The sequence below is a fragment of the Dermacentor andersoni genome, chromosome 8 (genome assembly GCF_023375885.2).
Source record: "Dermacentor andersoni chromosome 8, qqDerAnde1_hic_scaffold, whole genome shotgun sequence".
NCBI lineage: Eukaryota > Metazoa > Arthropoda > Arachnida > Ixodida > Ixodidae > Dermacentor > Dermacentor andersoni.
The window spans coordinates 148,796,959-148,818,060 of record NC_092821.1 but is presented as its reverse complement, the minus strand read 5'-3'; the positions used below and the strand labels follow the sequence as shown (position 1 = coordinate 148,818,060).

Below are 21,102 nucleotides of genomic sequence, written 5' to 3'. Positions count from 1 at the left end.
TGGCGAGCGAATGAATCTTATCCGACTTGCCCTGCAAGGTGTGTGTAGATCAAATTTCAGCCGCCGTTGGACGGACAGCCGCGTCGGTGAGCTGTGCGGCAGCCTCTTTTTTGTGGGTGTCCGCGGTGGCTTCTTTAGACCACACTGCTCGTATGTATGTATGTATGTATGTATGTATGTATGTATGTATGTATGTATGTATGTATGTATGTATGTATGTATGTATGTATGCATGTATGTATGTATGTATGTATGTATGCATGCATGCATGCATGCATGCATGCTCGTGCACCGTTCAGCAAAGCACGTCGTTATGAAACGGGTGCGTGGGAAAAGCGGCGGCCGCGCGGGTACAGCTCGCGCATTCCGGTTTATCTCAAACGTGTCCTCGAAGAAAAACAACAACAAAAAAGAAAACAAGAAAGACAAACATTCCGTCTCGATAACGCGAGGAACTCGCGACGTATACCCTCCGGTAAACTTGTCTGAAGACCTTTTCTTTCTTTCCTTTTCTCGTTTCCCAACTCTTTGAAGATTGCATTATTACGTTTGTTGTTCCTTTCAGCGCGCGATGGCCCCAGGCAACGATGTATGCGTTCGCGCACGTTCCACGTGTTACACGTACGCCGACTCCATGGCGGCCCAACCGGTATATATCAACACAGTGTGCGTACGCTCTGCCGGTCGCGTTCTATTGCTAAAATTTTTTTATCTAAGGCGGTCACAAACGGGAGAGGGCGCGCGCCGATACTTTTTTGTATACACCTTTCGATCATTAGTTGTATATATTTTTTTTTCAGTTTTATTTCGTTTAGCGTTTCGGCTTGAAATGCAAGCAAGCGCGAGTCGTATCAGCGGCCCGAGTTTGCCGAGTAGGAAGTTTGTATCATAACGTATACTATACCACCTCGAAGGAAAGAAACCGGTCGGCCGCGGAGCTCGGGGGTTATAGGTTTGGGCAATTAAATCGGTCCCCCCGACTTCTTATCGACGGGCCGGGCGCGACTTGGAACCGTTTAAGATTCTTGGGTAGACGCTGAACAACGCGTGCGCGTTTTTCGAGTGCGAGACTTTCCCACGCCCCCGTATTACCGTTGTCGATTACGTCACGAGCGCCGGCATTCCTTGTGCAAAAAAAAAAAAAAAAAGAGAGAGAGAGAGAGAGAGAGATTAACTAGAAGCAACGACTCCCTAGCTGTAGTGTTCACTAAAGTACCTGGATGTGCTTGCTTCCTTAAAATTGTTTGCGTTAGCTGAAAGTATACGGTGGTTATTCAGCGAGCGAAGGAATTGTGGGTGGCCACCGCAATAGGAATGACGGGTGAGACTAAACGCGAACTTTGCCTAAACTTTGTCACATCCGGCTTCAAATAGCCTTGCGTGACTTTGTAGTAAATTGGTCATTTTTTTTTCAAACAATATTATTGCGCTACGAGAAGTGATTCGCAAGTAGGCGATGTTCAAAGCCTGGATGCCGTGGCGGCGGAATTTCGGATCGCGCCACTTAATTTTTTTTCGCCCCGGTATGACATCGTCAACGCCTTGCTCCGTAACTCCATCAAAACCTCTCTGGGGCGACAGTGGAACAACCCACTAAATTCGGCAAGAGCGCCTCCATAGACTTTTTTTGACTCTTGCTCGCGACTCCAGCTTCCACGCTCACTTCTATGACTACGGCTCGGTGTGGCACTTACGCTTGCCGATACCTTCACGAGATGGGACGAGAGCGGGACCCTGACTGTAGCGTCTGTCACACTCCCGAGACAAATAGCTCACATACTTTGCCTGGGCCCTCAACATGCAGCCGAGCGAAGGACACCTAAAGTCTGTAATGTTGACTGCCTGGACTCTCGTCCCTTACCGGAAAAAAAAAAAAGAGATTTTAGGCGCGTGGAGAAGAGTTTACCATGCCGAACCCGCGATAAAATCACTCTTCAACTTTCTTCGCGAGACTGTGGACGGTCGCATCTAGAACCTGTGAGACGTGAAGACAGTGCGAAATGTGTTTGCGCGATAACGTTTTGTGTGGGCGAGATTTACTCCGGCGTGCATTGTGTCTAAAGTGCAGATCCGTGTATTGGACAAAGTGTATACAGTAGCTCATTGTGCCGTAACATAATCACCTGCCACCTACCTTTCCCAGTATCTCGCACTTCCCCTTACTCCAGTGAGGAGTAGCAGGCTACAGACACGCTCTCTTCTGGCCGACCTTTCTTCATTTCTCTTCATGAAAATCTCCTCCTCCTCCTCCTCCTCCTTGGCCCGTGCAATCTAAGCTTCCGGCGCTTGCATTGCACAAAAACATGGCCTTCGAGATTATTTTCTGTTACACCGAGGGAACCATTCGTGGGGAGGGTAGGGGGGTATTTTGGTTCCCACCTGTGATTACGCATATAATTGATTACAATGATTACGTATATAACGATTACAATGATTACGTATATAAAGGCACAGGTGCTTGAAAATGTAGAAAGGTGAAGCGCAACCGACATCACAACAAAATTTGCAGCCACAAGCACAAATAATCGGTGATTCCTATAAAACATCGTGGCCTGCAGAGGTGTTTGCAGTTCCTGCCATCTTTTCCGGCGCTTAATCTGCCAGAAAGAAAGGCATAGCCTTCGAGATCGGTTTTCGTTACTCAGCCTTCTTTGTCGCGTTAGATCCTCTAGATAAACAATTTATCTAGGGACCTTACTGGGGCCACCACCTTCAGACAAATCATGTTTTATGTATGCATCATTACCATGACAGCTGAGCGATCTCAACGCCAGAGTTACCCCTAGTGAGTCTTGTAAGAAAATCAATCCTTTCATCATCATCATCATCATCAGCCTATCTTTATGTCCACTGGAGGATCAAGGCCTCTCCCATGGATCTCCATTTATCCCTGTTTTGCACTAGCTGATTCCAACTTGCGCCTGAAAAATTCCTAATTTCATCACCCCACCTAATTTTCTGCATTCCTCGGCTGCGCTTCCCTTTCTTTGGCACCCATTCTCTAATGGCCCGCCAGATATCATTACGTGGCATGCACAGCCCCATTATTTTTCTATTAGTGTCAACTTGAACATCGGCTATGCCCGTTTGTTCTCCGATTCGCATCGCTGTCTTCCTGTCTCTTAATGTTACGCCAAGCATGTTTCGTTCCCTCGCTCTTTGCGCGGTCCTTAACTTCTTCTCGAACTTCTTTGTTAACCTCCAAGTTTCTACCCCATACGTTAGCGCCGGTTGAATGCAATGATTGTGCACTTCTTTTCAACGAGAGTGGTAAGCTCCCAGTCAGGATTTGGTAATGCCTGCCGTATGCACCCCAACGCATATTTGTTCTTCTGTAAATTTCCTTCTCATCATCAGGGTCCCTTGTGAGTAATCGACTTAGATAAACGTACTCCTGCACAGACTGTAGAGGCTGACTGTTGATCAGGAATTCTAGTTCCCTTGCCAAGCTATTGGACATTATCTTTGTCTTCTGCATATTAATCTTCAACCCCACTCTTGCACTTTCTCGGCTAAGGTCCTCAATCATGTGTTGCAATTCATGCCCATGATGCTGAACAGGACATTTGCAAACCGAATGTTGTTGAGATATTCACCGTTGATCTTCACTCCTAAGCCTTCCCAGTCTAATAGTTTGAATACTTCTATGCATGCAGTGAATAGCATGGAAGAGATTGTGTTTCTTTGCCCGATCCCTTTCTTGATAGGTATTTTTCGATTTGTGGAGAAATTAAGGTATACTGTGGTGTCTTTGTATATATTTCCCAAGGTACGTTCACGCATGCATCCTGTTCTCCTCGACTGCCCAATGCCTCTATGACTGCCTGTATCTCTACTGAATCAAATGCTTTTTTTGTAGTCTATGAAAACCATACAGAGAGGTTGATTTGCATTCCGCCAATTGCTCAAGTATACCCGATTGACGACGCGGACGTGATTCATTGTAGAACATCCCTTCCCGAAGTTGCAGCAGTCTGTTCTCTTTACCCTATAGTTGATTGAAGTCAAGTGTTTCCCTGACTCTGTAGGAAATCGTGCTTTGATCTGATCCGTTTAAATTGGCGACCCCTTGCACGACGTCTCCTCCGAAGCAACGTCGCGTGCACAACTTCGCTCTTCCGTACACCGCACCACGCGCACTGCGCCACCAGAGCGGAGCACCGGAACCGGAAGTGAACCTCCCCTGCTGCTTCTAGAGTCGCCCCGGTGTCACGGCCACGTATTCGTATAGCTTATCTCACCTTCTTCGCCCCCCTCTCCGTACGTATTCGAATGCCTCGGCCCTCCCCATGGGACACGCGTCCGCAAGGGCAACTCTTCACCCGTGTCGAGTATTCGTTATAAGGTGCCACCGCTCTGCAGCGCCCTCCTCGCATAGCGTAACCTGCACGCTGTTTTTTTTTCTTCTTTTTTTTAAATCCCGGTACGCGTCGATGTCGCCTGATACGTGTAGTATGCGAGCGGGATCACGTTTATGCTAATGAGCCTTTCGGTCGCAACGCCTTCCTGGTGCTTTGGGAGCCAGGAAAAATGTGGAGGACGCTTATAAGCTTCGCCTTTAAGAGTGGAACGCGACAGCGTTCAGAGACCCCTTACCGCTTTTCATGCTTCCCGGCAACTGTAGCTTAGGTAACCGCAACGTTTACCGGGAGACGCTGGCTGCGGATGCTATGCAGGAAGGCGAGATTTCTGGTAGAAACGCGGCCTCTTGCGTGGGTCTATTTGGTATTATTGTTTCGCCCTTTTAATATTTCAATCTGAGAAGAGCTAACATAAAGGACGTGCGCTGTCGGTGTTTGATTTTTTCCATTCCATTTGTTTGTGGGCTGCCGTTTTCAAAATTCCCAGGGATAACTTTGCAAAGAATGAAAGGCAAGGCATGAGCAACTTTGGTGGTAGAGAAGTGGTTGGGTGTGCGTAATCGGGAATTTGGAACGAAATTCTTTTTTACGACGCGACGTCCAACGCCGACGCGGAACGCCGACGCCGGATTTCCCGCGACACGGGGTCCTTAACGCTGTCGCGTTAAAAGGGGGCGACATCGAGCTGACAGCGCCGTGCATACACTACGATATCAATGCACGGTGGCGTCGACGGAGTGCGTAATTCGTAACGTCTTTTATGTCTCGATCCACGTGAGAGGGGTGTTCTCTTTTTTTCTTTTTTTTGCCTCGTGGCCAACGTCTCGTTACCCCTGTTCAAATGCACGGGGAATGCATCTGAGCTCTCATTAAAGAACCAATGAACCAAGTTCAGGGAAATTCCTGGCATTTAAGAGAAGCAAAAAAACATGCACTCTTCTATATACCGGCTGTTGGAGGGAGAATTCTTATTTGGGACACCGTAGTCTTGATAAAAAAATATTGAGAGAACTCGATAAGCTCTGAAAAAAAAAAAAAAATGCGAGCACACTTTAGAAATACATGTACGTATAGCCGCAACTTGGTAGCGAGAGCAGATGCCGCAGTTCTGTAAATTTGCATATCCGCTGGAGAGTCTGTAGCGGGCAACTTTGACGTCTGAGCAAAGCAGTAAAAGAAGCTTGTTGATGCACATTCGTCATTACGTAGTGCTCATTTTTACACAGGCAAAAAAAAAAAAAGATATTACAAAGAACGGAACAAGGACGCAGACGGACATAGAAAATACACACGTGTCCATTCTCTACATCCGTCTGCGTCCTTGTGCCCCTTCTTTGTTATATTTATTTTTTCAGCGTAAAATTAAGCGCCGCGTCATCATTAAATTGATATGCGAGTTTTGCAGTTTATACGGTAAATTGTGACAATAGATACGACGGTTTCTCAAAAGTCCTATAATCGCAAATCGGTGGCATATTTCAGGGCGATGTATATTACATTATTTCTGTATGCTTTATGTCTTAACAGGCCAGTTCAGAGAATTTGGATATCACATTTTATTGACGATGTTGTAAACAGTTGTAACATTCAGATTTTTTGTACAATTTTTAGCAGTATATACAGACATTGCGAAGAAAATGATGATCTAGGTTAAAACATCCGCTCCCGACGGCCGGTATATTTTAGCATTTTATTTTTAGCATAAAACAAACCTAATAAAAATCGGTGCAGCTATTGCCGATCAGAATAATTTCCTCGTTCGATCGATCCCTTGTGTATTTACAGTATATTGAAGTTAACCTTCCTCTTCGTACAATGACCTTGGGCTCTTCAAGCAGGCCTCGGCTGTGTGATAGTTATATATATATGCATTCAGACCAACGCCGCCGCGATGGGAACGCGGCCGCCGGGCGCATTGCATGTCAAGAATGGTATATTCGTGACCTCCTGCAGATATCGGCGCGAGCGGTATGTAAGAAGACCGCTGCGGGTGGCTTGCCATTGTCTTTCGAGTGCCGCGTCCGCTGGTATACGCGGTTTAGTGACCGCGTATGTTATGTATAATGCGATCGCGCGAGAGCGGGATTAAGGAACTGCGGCGAAGAGTTTGACCAAGCGTTGTCTTGCATGGGGGGGGGGGGGGGGGGGGGGGCGAGCATTGCCGAAGTTAAAGATCGGGGACTCGAAAGAAAGAAAGAAAGAAAGAAAGAAAGAAAGAAAGAAAGAAAGAAAGAAAGAAGGCGGCTTTGTGGAATTCTCACAAGTCAAGCTTGTTCACCACGAAGGCGAAGGATTAGAGCCGCGAGCTAGCCCAAAGATCGAAAAGATCTTGGGCAGATCTCTGAAAGACAGAGCATGCTACGTACAGTATTAGCTTTTGGGGTAAACCTGGCCTTACCCTTCGTGGATGTTCGGGCGAGGCATTTCAGCCCTTCATTTGTTCTTGCTTTATACGAATGACCTCGATTTCCAAGCCGTGGTCATGTGGTAGCAGAACATCGTTACGTTTTGCTCCGGCTCGTTTCGTCGTCTGCTACGTGCTGGTCGCTCGGTCGATCGTCTGCTATGTATACAGCGCAACGAGTAACAGACGGCTGAGCGAGCCGGAGCAAAACGTCACGTGGTTATGCTTCCACTTGACCACCTTCTACGGTCATGTACGTATACACCTCAATTGTAAACGTATACATTTAGTTGATTGGTTCGTAGAAAAGATAATATAGCCGATTGCTTAGGGCGCGCCGAGGTCTCGGTATTTTCTCTAGGTTATCGTGGTCCAGGACCCTCATTTAACGCGGAAAAATCGTGTCATACCAGTACGTTATTTTGCGTGTGGGCATGCGTGCGTGTCTCTGTGTGCGTGTGTACGTGTCTGTCCGTTTATATAAGAGTTTGTGCGCGTGCGTACATTCCGACCCCATCGTAATACGGCCACGGCCATCCGTATATTCGATGCAGCAGCGGCCTCGGTATAGCAGTAGGAGAACGCCACAACCGCTGGCCCACCACGATGACGACAGGACTTTGGCGTTATTACTTCTCGGGATCCCATATCTCAAGGCTAAGCCATATAGTCAAAGCCAGATCGCAGCTCTCTCTCTCTCTCTCTTTGTCCAGTTCGACACGCTCCGGCCGGAACGCGCAGTCGGCATTCGCGCGCCGCTGACCCGGCGCCGGTTCAGCGTGGCGTGTGCATAAGATTCTGAGGAATGCGCTTCGCGTGGTTTCCCACTAGAGCGATGGTCACGAGGGTATATATATACATATAGTTCTTGTTTCTCTTTTATGCGATGTGTGATTATTGCGCTGCGGTTTGTTTTGTTTGCAGTTCGTGTTGTAGTTCGGGTTCCCCCTTTGTGTTGTTAGCACTGCGCGCCTAAGGGGGGGGGGGGGGGGGGCTTCCCATAGTTTCGGTTTCTTTGTGGTGTCGCGGCGTTGCTCGTGACCATCCTCTGCGCTGTTTCCAGTGCACCTTCTCACATGCGGTATCGCACTGTCTTCGAGGTTTATCCGCTGCCACTGTGGTCGGTTGTAATGCAGCCACGTAATGTTCTGGCACACAGGAGTTGGGGGGGGGGGGAGGAGCGACTAGCGGTGGGTTAAGAGACAAAATGGGGCAAAGGAAGCGAAAAATGTGTATTTCGTTCTCTTGGCTCAAATCGCTGAACCTTTACCGCTACGCAGAACAAAAGGCAGCGCAACAACAACAAAAAAAGCGAGAATACCCGGATGCGCCATCGTGCACGGGTCGAAATATGCAGGGGATTAGGACGCCGATTCTAGCTGGCGCGGCCGCTTACGGTTACTGCGACTGGATTCTTCCAACTGGGCCTCTAACGCTGAGAAATGTAACGGAAAACAAAACAAATACGTTGGCCTGAGAGCTAGGTATTTGCGAGCCCGCAGTTGACCTCTTATTTTCACGAAAATTAATTTAAGCAGTCTGTATAGTTGGTCTGTAGGCCCTTTGTAGACAGCTATGTGGCTGTGCCTTCTTGCAAACTATAAAAGGTTGATACACCCTTCTGTTCTATTATAAGTATGCTGCCTTGGAGAGAGCAAAGTGGAAAACCAACACGGCTGTTCCAAAGCCATGTTTGTACAGTGAAGCTTTTTTTCCCTTCTTTTCTTGCGTTGTAAAGATAGATTGACTCATTGTCCTTCAAAATGTACGCCTCTGTTATTCGTTTTACATTTTGATCTTTCCTGCGCCACTGGTATTTGTTAACTGTTTCTAAATGGCAAATAGTCCCAGTACAGTCGTTGACTGCAACGCTCTTGTCGCTATGTTATCATGCTGAAATAAAGCCGCATCATCATTTCGCCAAATGGTTCTGATCTACAGCAATAAAATTATATATATAATGATCAATCCAAAAAGAAAATATATACGGCTGCCATTACGTAAATATGAATATATAACTGCTGTCCACGCAACTCAATGGATCAATTATTATTAATACATAAAAATACTATACAGATAGAGGTATACAGAAGGAGGTCCCATAGTTAAAACTGAATTGGGACCTCCTGTTCATGGCCAACATAAAAGTTCATTTGGCAAGCAACAGCAACTCAATCGGTACAATTGCAGTGATGATAAATAATGAGATACATATATAAGTAGAGGAAGTAATTAATAGACAATATGTCGGCTATACATAGAATTCGGGACGCAGTTCACAGTCTTTAATGTTTTGCTGGAGAAGTCTCTTATGCACAAAACGCAGATGGAAGGCCCAAACACTCGACACTGCTGGAGTTCATTTCGCAATACAGAGGGTGCAAGGTCCAAGCGCATACAGCAGGTGGTCAAAGTTGAGTCAGAGCCCTCGTCTATACGGCGTGCCTCGCAGCCCCAGTGTTGCCTTTGAGACGTTAAACCCCACAATTGAACTTTAGTAACGTTAAAAAAGAAGGTAGAACCGTCTGCAAGAAGTCATATATAGATCGCTACGCGTTGTCTACACAAGAAGCGTTGTAGACGGCACGTATGGGCTACAAGCAGCCGAAAGGGCAAGTCTAAATGAAAACAAGGCGGCTTACGCGAAGACGGCTACGTCTATATGCAGCCGAAAGGGCGAGCCCAAAAGGAAAACAAAGGAGTTTTACTTGAAGACGTCTAAACGTCACGTTGCCACGTAACCCTTTCTTTTGTCTGTTTCCCATACCAGCCGCGCGCGAATGATGCAGACCGTGGCCGTGAGAGCGTTCCCTTTCGCCGTTTCTTTTTCTTTCCTACTTTCTTTCGTTTTTTGCCGTTTACAAGCGAAATACATATACCGGTGTATGCACTAGTCGTCGCGTTCACTCCGCGTAATTCACGAAAAAAAAAGAAACTCCGAGCAGTGTACCTCCAAGCGCTAAGAGTGGCGGCGGAGAAGGCCGGGGGGGGGGCGAGGGGGGGGAGTCCAGTCTGGCGCTCGGTGTCGAGGAGGAGGAATAGGGGGGTGGGGAAGGAGTTGAGTAGTAGTGTTTAAGGCGTGCCTGGGCGGCGTCTTTCGTTGTCTTCGGCACGCGGCTTTCGGCGTGCCGCGGATGGTCTATACGTGATTCTCTCTCGTCGGCGGGGGCTGCTTCTCAGCTGGCCTCGTTACGGCGTCTTCTCTTCGCTGTTTAGCGTGAGGCGGCGGCGGCGTGCCAGTCGACGCGACTGCGCCATGGGAGCGTATGCCGACCTCGTCTGGCTTCTGCTGCTTCTGCAGCTGGTATGAAGCAGAAGGAAGAAGAACAGCGAGGTGTGTTCCAGCAAGAAAGAAAGAAAAGGGGGGGGGGGGGGCGCTGCCGGCTATGTACCTCCCCTTCATCCCATCCTTTCCCCGGTTAACTGGATGGACGGTGTGTAACGCTGGCACGGTGCTGCCTCTCGGTCATAGTCTCCGCGTCGCACCTCGGCCGCTGGCGGCGGGTTCGCCGAGGAAGCGGCTTTTCGGGGTACCGTGTTTACCCGCGTTTACCTGGGAAAAAACGCGTAACGCGCGCTATCCGAATGGCAGGGCAGGGAATCGTGTTACCAGATATGCTGCCGGCGGTGAAATTGAATTGAAACTGCGCGGTTTAAACGTTCCCGTTCGAAACTGTGCCGTGCCACATATGACACCGTATGCAGTGTGATTAAGAGCCTGAATGTCCAATCGAGACGGAATATGTCCAACCGGGTCAGGTCACCGGCGAGATGGAATGTCCCACGTGACGGAATGTCCCACGTGACGGAATGTCCCACGTGACGGAATGTCCCTCGTGACGGAATGTTCCATGGGGCGGCTGTTCCACAGCGACGGAATGTTCCACTGTGACGGAATGTCCCACGTGACGGAATGTCCCACCGAGACGTAATGTTCCACCGAGACGTAATGTTCCACCGAGGCGGAATGTTCCACGGAGACGGAATGTTCCACGGCGACGGAATGTTCCACCTGACGGAACGTTCCTCGGGACGGAATGTTCCACCGAGACGGAATGTTCCACTGAGACGGAACGTTCCTTGGGACGGAATGTTCCGCCGAGACGGAATGTTCCACTGAGACGGAATGTTCCACCGAGACGGAATGTTCCACGTGACGTCAAGTTCCAACGCGACGGAATGTCCAACCGAGATGTGTTGTCTAACCGAGATGGAAAATCCAAATAGTACGAATATGCGAATAGTCTGTCTGTCCAAATAGTCTCAATGCCCATAGAGCCTGAATGTCCACTATTGGACATTCCCTCTTGTTGGACATTTGAGGCTTGCTGGACAATTCGGTCGCAAACGCGGATGGCTCCGTACTTATTTTGCCCTATTTGACGCGTGCAGCTAAATCGAACTACACAAGCGTAACTAGTTAGCTGATTATCATTCCGTACAGTGAAAAAGCCACCGCGATGATTGACTATTGCGTTAAATCAAGACAGTCGTGTGCGTCTGCGCTCCGATGAGTGCGCTCGCGTACGACTAAATCGCTGCTGTGTGTGCGTGTATGCACTGCACTTGTAGAGTACGCGTTCCCAGCCAGCAATTTCGATATGCGTCGGTAACCTGTTTTTGCTTATTGTAGTTCTCACACCGCGTTTACAGAACTTCGTGCTCATGCTGACTGACTGTATTTCGCATACATATTGTGACACGTCCTGTGACAAATTTGTGATAACATTGTTTTTTTATTTGCCAAGCGATGAGAACAAGCCGGTGCCACCTGAAGGCGCCAACCTCTCCTATTACACTGTGCCCAGTACAAAAAAAGAAGAAAAAAAGAAAAGCGCCGCAGTGTCGTAAGTGGATCGTGAATGATTACAGTGTGACGTGCTGCGACGCGCGTGACGTCACCGCTTACGTCCCCGCTGACGTCACAATCTGGACCTCACTCTAGGGTTTGTAAAAGTTCTTGCAAACAGTACCAGTGAGTGGGAGTGCCGCAGTGGGCATCGTGGTGAAATTACCCAGTGCGCACATACTGGCGAAGTGCCCCGTAATGGCCAACGTATATGCATTGTGCATATGGTGTACACGCTGAGTTTGATGCCTCAAAATGCTGATTTAACCGTGGTATACCACGTACCTAAAGTCCGCGGCGTTTATTTTTATCTGCCGTAGGGAAGTTTACGCTCTGGATAGTTCTGCAAACCAATAAATAAATAAATAAGTACGAAACTAATTAGGTTTTAACTCAACTAAGATTTCAGTTTTTTCTTTTTTTGTGCATATGTGCTCCCCATCGCCAGAAATAGCGGTGAACAAGTTAATTTCTACCTTTTCCGGTGGGGAACTGTGTTCGGACATTACGGGGTTAAAAGACTGTCCGGTGGAATCATAATACAAAAGTCACAGCGAACGTTGATTTAGAGAGCGCGCTATACAGCCCCACGTTTACCTGGCGGAGGACTTAATTCTCAAGATTTCTAGCGGCGTTCACATCAACAGCGCGGTCATGACTGATCGGGATGAATGCATAGCGCCAGATAAAGACCGCACATAGCGTAAGGGCAGATAATTGATGACCTATCAAGAGTTCCGGAATGGGTGCCAAGGAAAAGCGTCGTCGAGGGGGGGAGGGCGGATAATTGGGCGGCACGCGATGAAATTCGCAATTTCGCTTACATAAGATGGGGGGTCGTCAGACGGCGCAAGACACGGGTATAATCGCTGATCGATGGGAAGTGCCTTCGTCCTGCAGTGGACACTAAAAAAAAAAAAAAAAAAAAAAATTACCGCCCCTTCCAGTTCGTGAAGATGGTCGAACAGCGAAGCTCTGTCAGTTGCACCGACCGTTACGTACACCATGCAAGTCAAACTTTCGCAAGCAGTCCATATTGTAAGTCTTTTGTTTCGCCGTTCTTTCACCTCATTTTCGCTTTTGCGTGCTTCGCGTGGTCAGCATCTTTCAGGAGCCCTTTTTTTAGGTTCCCAGGCCTAGTGTTCCTTTTTTGCGCGTGTGAGGTTTCTGTTGGTGTTTTGCCGTGCTTGTCTTTTTTCGCGCGCAAGTTGCTCCGCCCCCCCCCCCCCCTTTTTTTTTGCGCGCTGGTAATCAGAGCAAGGTTTTTTTTTCTTAAATTATGGGGTTTTACGTGCCAAAACCACTTTCTGATTATGAGGCACGCCGTAGTGGACGACTCCGGAAATTTCGACCACCTGGAGTTCTTTAACGTGCACCTAAATCTAAGTACACGGGTGTTTTCGCATTTCGCCCCCATTGAAATGCGGCCACCGTGGCCGGGATTCGATCCCGCGACCTTGTGCTCAGCAGCCTAATGAGCAACCTTTGTCGTGAAATAGAAAACACTTGATTGTTTTTTTATATTCATTTTGCGTGTAATGTTGTGTTTGCTTGGTCCTGTGTTCTCTCTTCGGCCGAATTGATCTGGAGTTGTCTGTCGTGTCTGCACTGCTCGGTGTGCCTCCACCGCTTTCAGGGCTTTGTCCGGAAACGTTGAGTCTTGCGTTGCTTGCTCTCGAGTTGACGGCAGATGACGGCGTTTATGTTTCACAATCACAGCAGTTGCGCTTCAAAATCAAATCTGTCCGTAGCGTAAGACAATGAGTAGCTCGTACCCCCTTAAGCAATGGCTCATACCCCCCTAAGTAATGTCTCGTACCCCCGTAAACGCCCCCCCCCCCCATTACGACGACAGAAGTGAAATTCTACGCTCGAATGACGAGTGGCAACGGAGCCAGCTGTGGGAGCAGACGGCGACGCTGGAGCCCTTGCTGATGATGATAGCTTTAGCGAAATCCGACAACGACGGCACAGCTTCGTTGGAAAATAGGATGATGACGTAACCAAGTAAGGGAAACGATGAGGCACGTTAATAGAGTAATTGCCTTCAGCCACAGGCAGACGAATCAAAACCAGAGGCTCATCAAGAGCTCGGAATTCAGAGACCCACGAGGTGATAATATAGAAAATAAAAAAGAAAACAGTGACGATTTAGCGGTAAATGCGGTGGAAATGCGTTGTCATTACGACGCACTTCTTCGAATTCCCGGATCCATGCTTTAAACCGGGTTCACAGCATTCGACGGCGAAAGTTTGTTCGGGGCGTCCATATAATTGCTATGACAATAATACGCAAACGCTGCGCAACAAAAGAGTGCCCGAGGAATGGTGCAGTCTAATTCAATTTTAGAAAAAAAAAAAGCTTATTTCAACAAAAGAGGATACGAACGCTCAGTCACAATGACGGCACTAGTATTCCACCAGGACGATCGCACATACAAAGCACGAAGCACTATAGGCATGTCACGTGTTCAAAGAAGTGTCCGAGTCCACGCTCACTTACGTATAACCACATGGACCCACGGTAACGCACAGTTACACATAAAGGTGAAACGAAAAACGACGAATGTTCGTATTACCAGCTACGTATGGTGGACGCAAGGCGGGGCGCCTTTTTATCAAACCTGGGTATAGGCTCTGCGTATGCATGTGACTTTCTTGTGAATGTATGTACAACCTCTGTCAGCAGTACCACTTTAGAAACCAGTAAGACACATTTTTCTTGACAGCTCACTTCTTTTAGTCCAATTGCCCGCTTCCTCAAAAAAAGTGACCCCCCCCCCCCCATCCGCTTCACGCCCGCGCATATTTTATAAAGATACAAAAATCCGGCAGATATCCCACGCTCTGTGGGAATCTATGTTATGCGAAGCAGTATGCGGAGCCTACTAATTTAACGGAACGACTGTGAGAGCACCGAGACGTTGGCGGCTGTTTCACGACCTACATGACACGCATGTCATGACATTCATTTCATGACCTATCATTTATGTTTGTAATGCACTCTTGCCGTACTATGCCAATTGTGGTACATACCAAGTTAACGAAACGACCATGAGAGCACCAAGACGTAGGCGGCTAGATAGATAGATAGATAGATAGATAGATAGATAGATAGATAGATAGATAGATAGATAGATAGATAGATTGATTGATTGATTGATTGATTGATTGATTGATTGATTGATAGATAGATAGATAGATAGATAGATAGATAGATTGATTGATTGATTGATTGATTGATTGATTGATTGATTGATTGATAGATAGTTAGATAGATAGTTAGATAGATAGATAGATACTATCAAAGTGATCAAATGTTTACCAAGAAATGCTTCGCTTTTAAAAAGTCGAGAGTAAACTCGACTTCGCTTTGACCGATCATGTGCACCGGTTTTCATTTCAGAATGCGCAGAATGGTCGTAAGGACAGCTTACTACAACGACTTTACAGCCGCTTCCTTTTGATGCGGATGCATTATATGTCCCATGAGACCTAAAAGCCGGCGATGTAGGCAACGAGTAGTTGCAAAGATCACCATCATCAGTGACGTCATCAGCCTCTTGTATGACGTCAGTAGTTAGACAGAATTAAAGTGAGAACAAGTTAGAGTAAGGTGACTTCAAGTAGAGTAATGTGAATGAAGGTGAATGAAAGCGGACTAGGTTGGGATTAAGGCTGGTGCAAATTAGAGAAAAGTGGATTTAGGTGTATTAAGGTAGTTGGGAAGGACATGTGACGATGCATGACGTCACGTATCGTGGACGTAAGCAATTAATTAGAGAATTCGCGATGCTTTCGTATTCCAATCGCGTAAGGATACTTAAGTGACTGTCAACTTCATTAATTTTTTAGTCAAAATTACAACAAGCAAGGGCGTCATAGCGATGTCACGTGTTCTGCGGCATTTCGGTGTGTACGCTCGTCCATGTTGTTTCAGAAAAAGAGAGTGCCAATAGTTTGTCGTTAAATTCATTTTCTAACGTGTAATTCTAATGATTTAATAATAATAATTCTAACGATTTCGAGTGTAATTCAGATTCAAAATTTTACTGATACTGATTGTTTAGATAGAGAGAGAGAGGGGAGAAACGGAAGCGTGGTTAACCAGACCTTGCCTAACTATACGCTACATGTATACGCTCGCGTCGCGATCACCATATGATGATGATGAAGCAACATTTGCTGGGCCCGAAATAAATCGGTGGTGCACGGGCCATATGAAAACCGGCATACCGAATTGGTCGCACTAAATGAGTGTGCTCTGACTCGTTTTATTCATTTATTTATTTAGGAAATACTCTGGTCATTAAAGACCAGACTACTGCGAAGTATAGTCACCATTGGAAACACCTTCCAACCGCCATCGTCTCCGTTACTGATCAAGAGGTTTATAGTACGCCATCAACTTTCATTGATCGTAATCGTTAATATGTGTGTATATATATCTGTATTTAGTATTTGAATGGCGTTTCCCACACCTTGTACAAAGCCTGGTGGTCCTGAAAACGCGTGTACCTATCTATGCAAACAAATACGTCTTTTTTTTTGTGAGTGAGAGAGAGTGATGAAGTCTTATTGGTGTCCAGCGGATCATCGAAAGCGTGGCGTCAGACCAGTGGATTCTGGGACGACCACTTTCGGCGATGCCATCGCCTCGGCCATTATACGCGCGCTGATTGGCTGGTTGAGCAAAACCGGATGAGCTGATTGGCTGGTGGAGCACTACGTCGCGCGAAGGCTATAGTATCGCCGAAAGTGATCGTCCGAGTTCACGTCCCTAGGTCACCTCTGTCAGCGTACTTAATGGCGGATAATATGTGCACTGCCAGGTAATGCGGTTGCTCCTGCATTACTGTGGCGGCGGTAGTGAGGCCACCCAGGGGTTTGAAGAGGTGGGATAAGGAGGGATAGGGATAAGGAGTTGGGAGGAGGTATCGTATGCGAGGCCGAGGGTCACGTGTCCACAAGACACGACAGGCGTTTGGCTGGTCGCCGCAGCGTACGCAGATTCCTTGGAGCAAATAGCCTGCGGTTTACCAAACCCTCTATGGCTTTCGTAGATTATGAAAAGGATTCTGTCGAAATACCAACATAAATGGAGGCATTGCGCAATGAAGGAGTACAGGGGGCATACGCGAACATCTTAGGGAAAGCCTACAAAAATGCCGCAGTTATAGCTTGCTTCTCCGCAAGGGGAAAATCAAGTTGCAATCAGCTAGCGCAAGACCGGGTTAAAATGAGATCGCTGGGGGAGAAGCTTTCGTCCGGCGGTGGACAGGGAAATAGACTGCTGCTGCTGATGATGATGATGTGACGTCACGGGGTCCTGGTGCAAGAATTGCTCGTAGGTGTCGCCACCCGTCTTTCTCCCCGTCATTTGTGAAAAAAGAAACGTCAACACTGTGGAAACGTAATACGGATCCCTTTGCGATTGCGCAAGTCTCACTTGGTACTTGCGATTGCCCACGGACCTTAATAAGTCCGTGGGCTATCTTTGCACTATAGCCATGCTTGTGACGCTTTGGAGATTTCGTTAACGATTACGGGCAAGTGCCGGATTCGTGCAAGAAGTCATCCGTATAATGGGCCAACTTACGTTCTCGCAGGGATTATTACCGTTATCGATTCATCAAAACGGACTGTTCGACCGGTGTGCACTGTTTTCGTTGGCCACGAAGCTGTTGTCTACAGCGCGCGTTGTTCCATAAATGGTCTCCGTGTGCTCGAGGAACGCCGATTAATTAGTCGATCTCATCGTGCGTACAAGTGTTATGTCGTTATGTGCTATCGTCCGACCATGCCGAACCGAGGTGGCGCTCTCTGGCACTACTAATTGTCGCCCAGCATCCGAGACTGCATATGTAAGTCGTCTATATTCGGAAAGATATGTACACGTGTACACCGTTACACCAGAACCTCGTGGGTGAGGGGAGGGAGGGTCTAAAAAGACTTCGCTTTCAGAATGTTTTTCTGCTATTCAAAGCGGGCGCCGCTTTATTTCTTCCAACGAGCGCTATTACACCAAGGCTGGCTATTCTTACCTATTCCTCCTCCTCCCCGCCCCATCTCACTCGGAGAGCTGGTGGGAAAGGCGGAGTCGGGTGGGGGCGAGGGGGAGGGGAGCGGTGTGTAATTCTGACACTGAAAACAACCCCGCTGCAGCTGATGACTCCGCGTACGCGGAGCGGTCGACGTAACAAAAGAAGAGAAAGACCGGTCGAATTATACGCGAGTAAAGACGGTGGTCCGTATACGCGTACCGCGCTGCTGGATCTCTGCTCGCGCGCGCGTTGGTATGCGCGTTAAAATGTTGGCCGTGCGAGGCCGGCAAGAAAGCGAGCTGCTGCTGCTCGCTTGTTCCTCGTTCGCGGCTGCCGCTACGCAGCTTCCAAGAGCAGCAGCGCGAGCGAGTGTTGTTCGTACGCTGGGAGATCAAGGTCAGCGAACTCGACGGCTTCGCATGCCGGCCGGCCTGCCCGAACGACGTGGTATCCAGGCTTCTGCTGCTGCTCCGCGGTGTTCTCCATCGCGTCGCGCACGTGACTACTGGTGGAGCATGCGTCGTACCTTTGGCGGGGAGGGAGGAGGAGGGGGGGGTCACTCGTTATAGACGAAAAAAGAATGCTATATATACATATACACCACGAGGATAGATGTTAGGGCTGGTTGGTACGTTATTAAAAGAGAGGCTAAACTAGCGCGAAACACAAAGCAGACACGGACAACGCGAGCGATGACGTTCGAGTGACGATACGCGAGGAAGCCTACCGCCTCCTGGCGCACCGTTGGGCATGCGCGAAAAAGAAAAGAAAAGAAAACTCGATCACGAAATTATTTTGTCGTTAAGTGTTGATAAAACGCGAGCTTACAATGACATAATTGTTTTTTTTTTAATGAACGAGGTAAAATAAACGTAGAAAAAAAAACCGCGAAAATGTGGCAGAAGGATCGCTTTTTTTTTTTTTTTTTCGAACAACCCCTGGCATCGTGCTAGTTGAACCTTTATTATACGCCACCCCGGAGGAAGAGGCGATCCTGAAAGTGGAGTCGCCACGAAAATCATCCAGGAAACAAAAGCCAATACTTGCAGCTATACGGGAGGCCAAAAAAAAAACAGACAATTGGGCGAGTGCGAATAATGATATTCTCCAGACCGAATCGAATATGAATCAAATACGGCCAGAAGCGAAACGCAGTCTAATCGAATATCGAATAGGTTTCTAGCAGCTTTAGAATAATGAGCAGCCGTTGTCACAATTAGTGTAAAGCGATATCACATACTTTTATTCTTCCCTCTCTCCTGAACTCCGCGATCGGCGGGCACGGAGTTTTATAGGAAAAATAATAAGCACATTCACGAACAGTAAGCACCGCGCACAACGTCGAGTTGAATTGCTATGTTTAAGCCTCTGTACAGACATACAGGAACGTGCGCACAACGACCGGCAGGTCACGTGTCGAGCGTGGAACAGGTCTGCATTGTCCGCAGTGTGGTGACACTTCCCAGGGGGTGGCGTCCGCAGGAACAGCGATATGGTGACGCCTGCAGTGTACCACTCTGCACACGAATCACAAGGGGGCGAGAGAGAAAGTCTGTACACCTATAACGACCGACCGAGCAGCTGCCGGCCGGTCATTAATCAATCGATCGGTATATATAGGGTCCGGTCCCCGGCATCCGGCCACGTCACTTGACGGCTGCAGGCGGCGAGCCGAGCAGCGGCTGGTTGCAGGGGTTGCGATGACGGTCGGGGCGAGACGGAGCGGTGGACGACGCTGGATCGTCCCGTGCCTTGAACACCGTGTACAGGACGGCACCGCACAGGGTCAGAAAGACGCCACCCTGCTGCACCGGCCTGCGAAGGCGTGTGCGTATATATAGGCGAAACGTTGCGGTTTTCGCTGACGCCCATGCACCATGACAACAAACAACGCAAGAGGGACGGTGCGGTTAGCAGCGAGTTGCCAGAGAAATCGTTGTTACATAGGGAACAATGGGCTCTGGCAGAGGGACGCGTTCCGGAAATTTCCGAAGCGGTTCCGTAACTTCCGGAAAACGTTTTATCGCTTATATTGGACAGTCCCGAGCTTCCATTCAATGTTCTTTGTTATCCTCTATATCTATTACAGACTGAGTCTTGCAACCATTAACGCCACAACCTGTTCGGTCGTTCACCTTCGGGGAACTCGCTCACTTCCGCGAGATTTCGCGTAATTGTGTGTAGCCCTGGACTCAACGGCAAAAGACGTCATTCTGTAGCGACAGTGCTAACAATCTTACCGCGCGCAGTGCCAAAGGCCGATGTGTCCTGTGCTATACAGTCACGCGAGTATGGACGCGCGAGTGATTGTATCCTCGAGCGTGAACGATCGAATACAGACCAACCTCAGATAGCTTCACTTTTCCACCTCTTTCCGTATAGGTATTTTCATAACTATATACAGCGCCCCCTATTACGTCCTAAACTAACTGAAACCGAAACCTTCGTTCTTTCTTTCCCTTCCTCGGATTACATCATAAGATCGGCAGCACAAGGAACATTCACTCTTTCTTTTTTGCAAGTATCGCTCTGTACTCGCGTTCATAATTTCGTCTATACACTCACTCACCTGCACCGCTCGCGTATATATATATACTGGCGTCGACCTCACGTCTCGGTACACTCGCTCGACTCACTCGACTTCCACTCGCACCAAACTGTGCTCTTCCGCACGATCACTCACCCGTACGTACGCTCCGCTCGCGTTCGCACTCACACCTACTCAACTCCCTTTGCCACACACACGTGCATTTCAAACGATTATGACCATGGTGCATACTCGCGCGTGTGTGTGTGGCAACCTGCGCGTATACGAGCTCGAAAGAAATGTAAGAGCATTGCTTCGATTAGTGAAGGTACGAGCTCGAAAAAAGTAAGAACATTCCTTCGAGTGATGAGGGTACGAGCTCGAAAGAAAGAAGAGCATTCCCCTGATTACTGAGGGTACGAGCTCGAAAAAATAAGAGCATTCTTTCGATTAGTGAGGGTACGAGCTCGAAAAAAGTAAGAACATTCCTTCGATTGATGAGGGTACGAGCTCGAAAAAAAGAAGAGCATTCCCCTGATTAGTGAGGGTACGAGCTCGAAAAAATAAGAGCATTCCTTCGATTAGTGAGGGTACGAGCTCGAAGAAAAGTAAGAACATTGCTTCGATTAGTGAGGGCACGAGCTCTAAAGAAAGTAAGAGCATTCGTTCGATTAGTAAGGGTGCGAGCTCGAAAAAAGAAGTAAGAGCATTCCTTGGATTAGCGAGGGTACGAGCTCGAAAAAAAGAAGCGCATTCCGAATTCGACACGCACTTGAGGTGCTCGTCGAAGACGACCGCGCAGGCGAGCAGGGTGGCGCACATCTTGACGTGCCCCAGCACCTGGTAGGTGAGCGCCGACGTGCGCCCCAGCAGCCACTGCATGCTGAGCGTGAGCAGGCAGCCGGCCAGCGACGAGC

At 48.1% G+C, this 21,102-nt stretch overlaps 2 protein-coding genes across 5 annotated transcripts in view; one reads left to right on the top strand and one right to left on the bottom strand.

Annotated features, from left to right (window-relative positions):
* The window catches only part of Sans (SAM_USH1G_HARP domain-containing protein Sans), a 129,562-nt gene that overhangs the window by 21,775 nt on the left and 86,685 nt on the right, over window positions 1-21,102 (top strand). The window lies entirely within an intron of this gene.
* Window positions 18,881-21,102, bottom strand: part of LOC126528972 (solute carrier family 35 member E3-like) — a 50,164-nt gene continuing 47,942 nt past the window's right edge. For all 4 annotated transcript variants that reach the window (XM_050176569.3, XM_072290044.1, XM_050176568.3 and 1 more), the window contains 2 exons: window positions 20,958-21,102; window positions 18,881-19,473 (listed from right to left, as the gene is read on the bottom strand). The exon at window positions 20,958-21,102 is cut by the window's right edge and continues 181 nt beyond it. In XM_050176569.3, coding sequence (XP_050032526.2) covers window positions 19,305-19,473; window positions 20,958-21,102 — 314 coding nt within the window. In that variant the 3' untranslated portion in view covers window positions 18,881-19,304. The remainder of the gene's footprint in view (window positions 19,474-20,957) is intronic.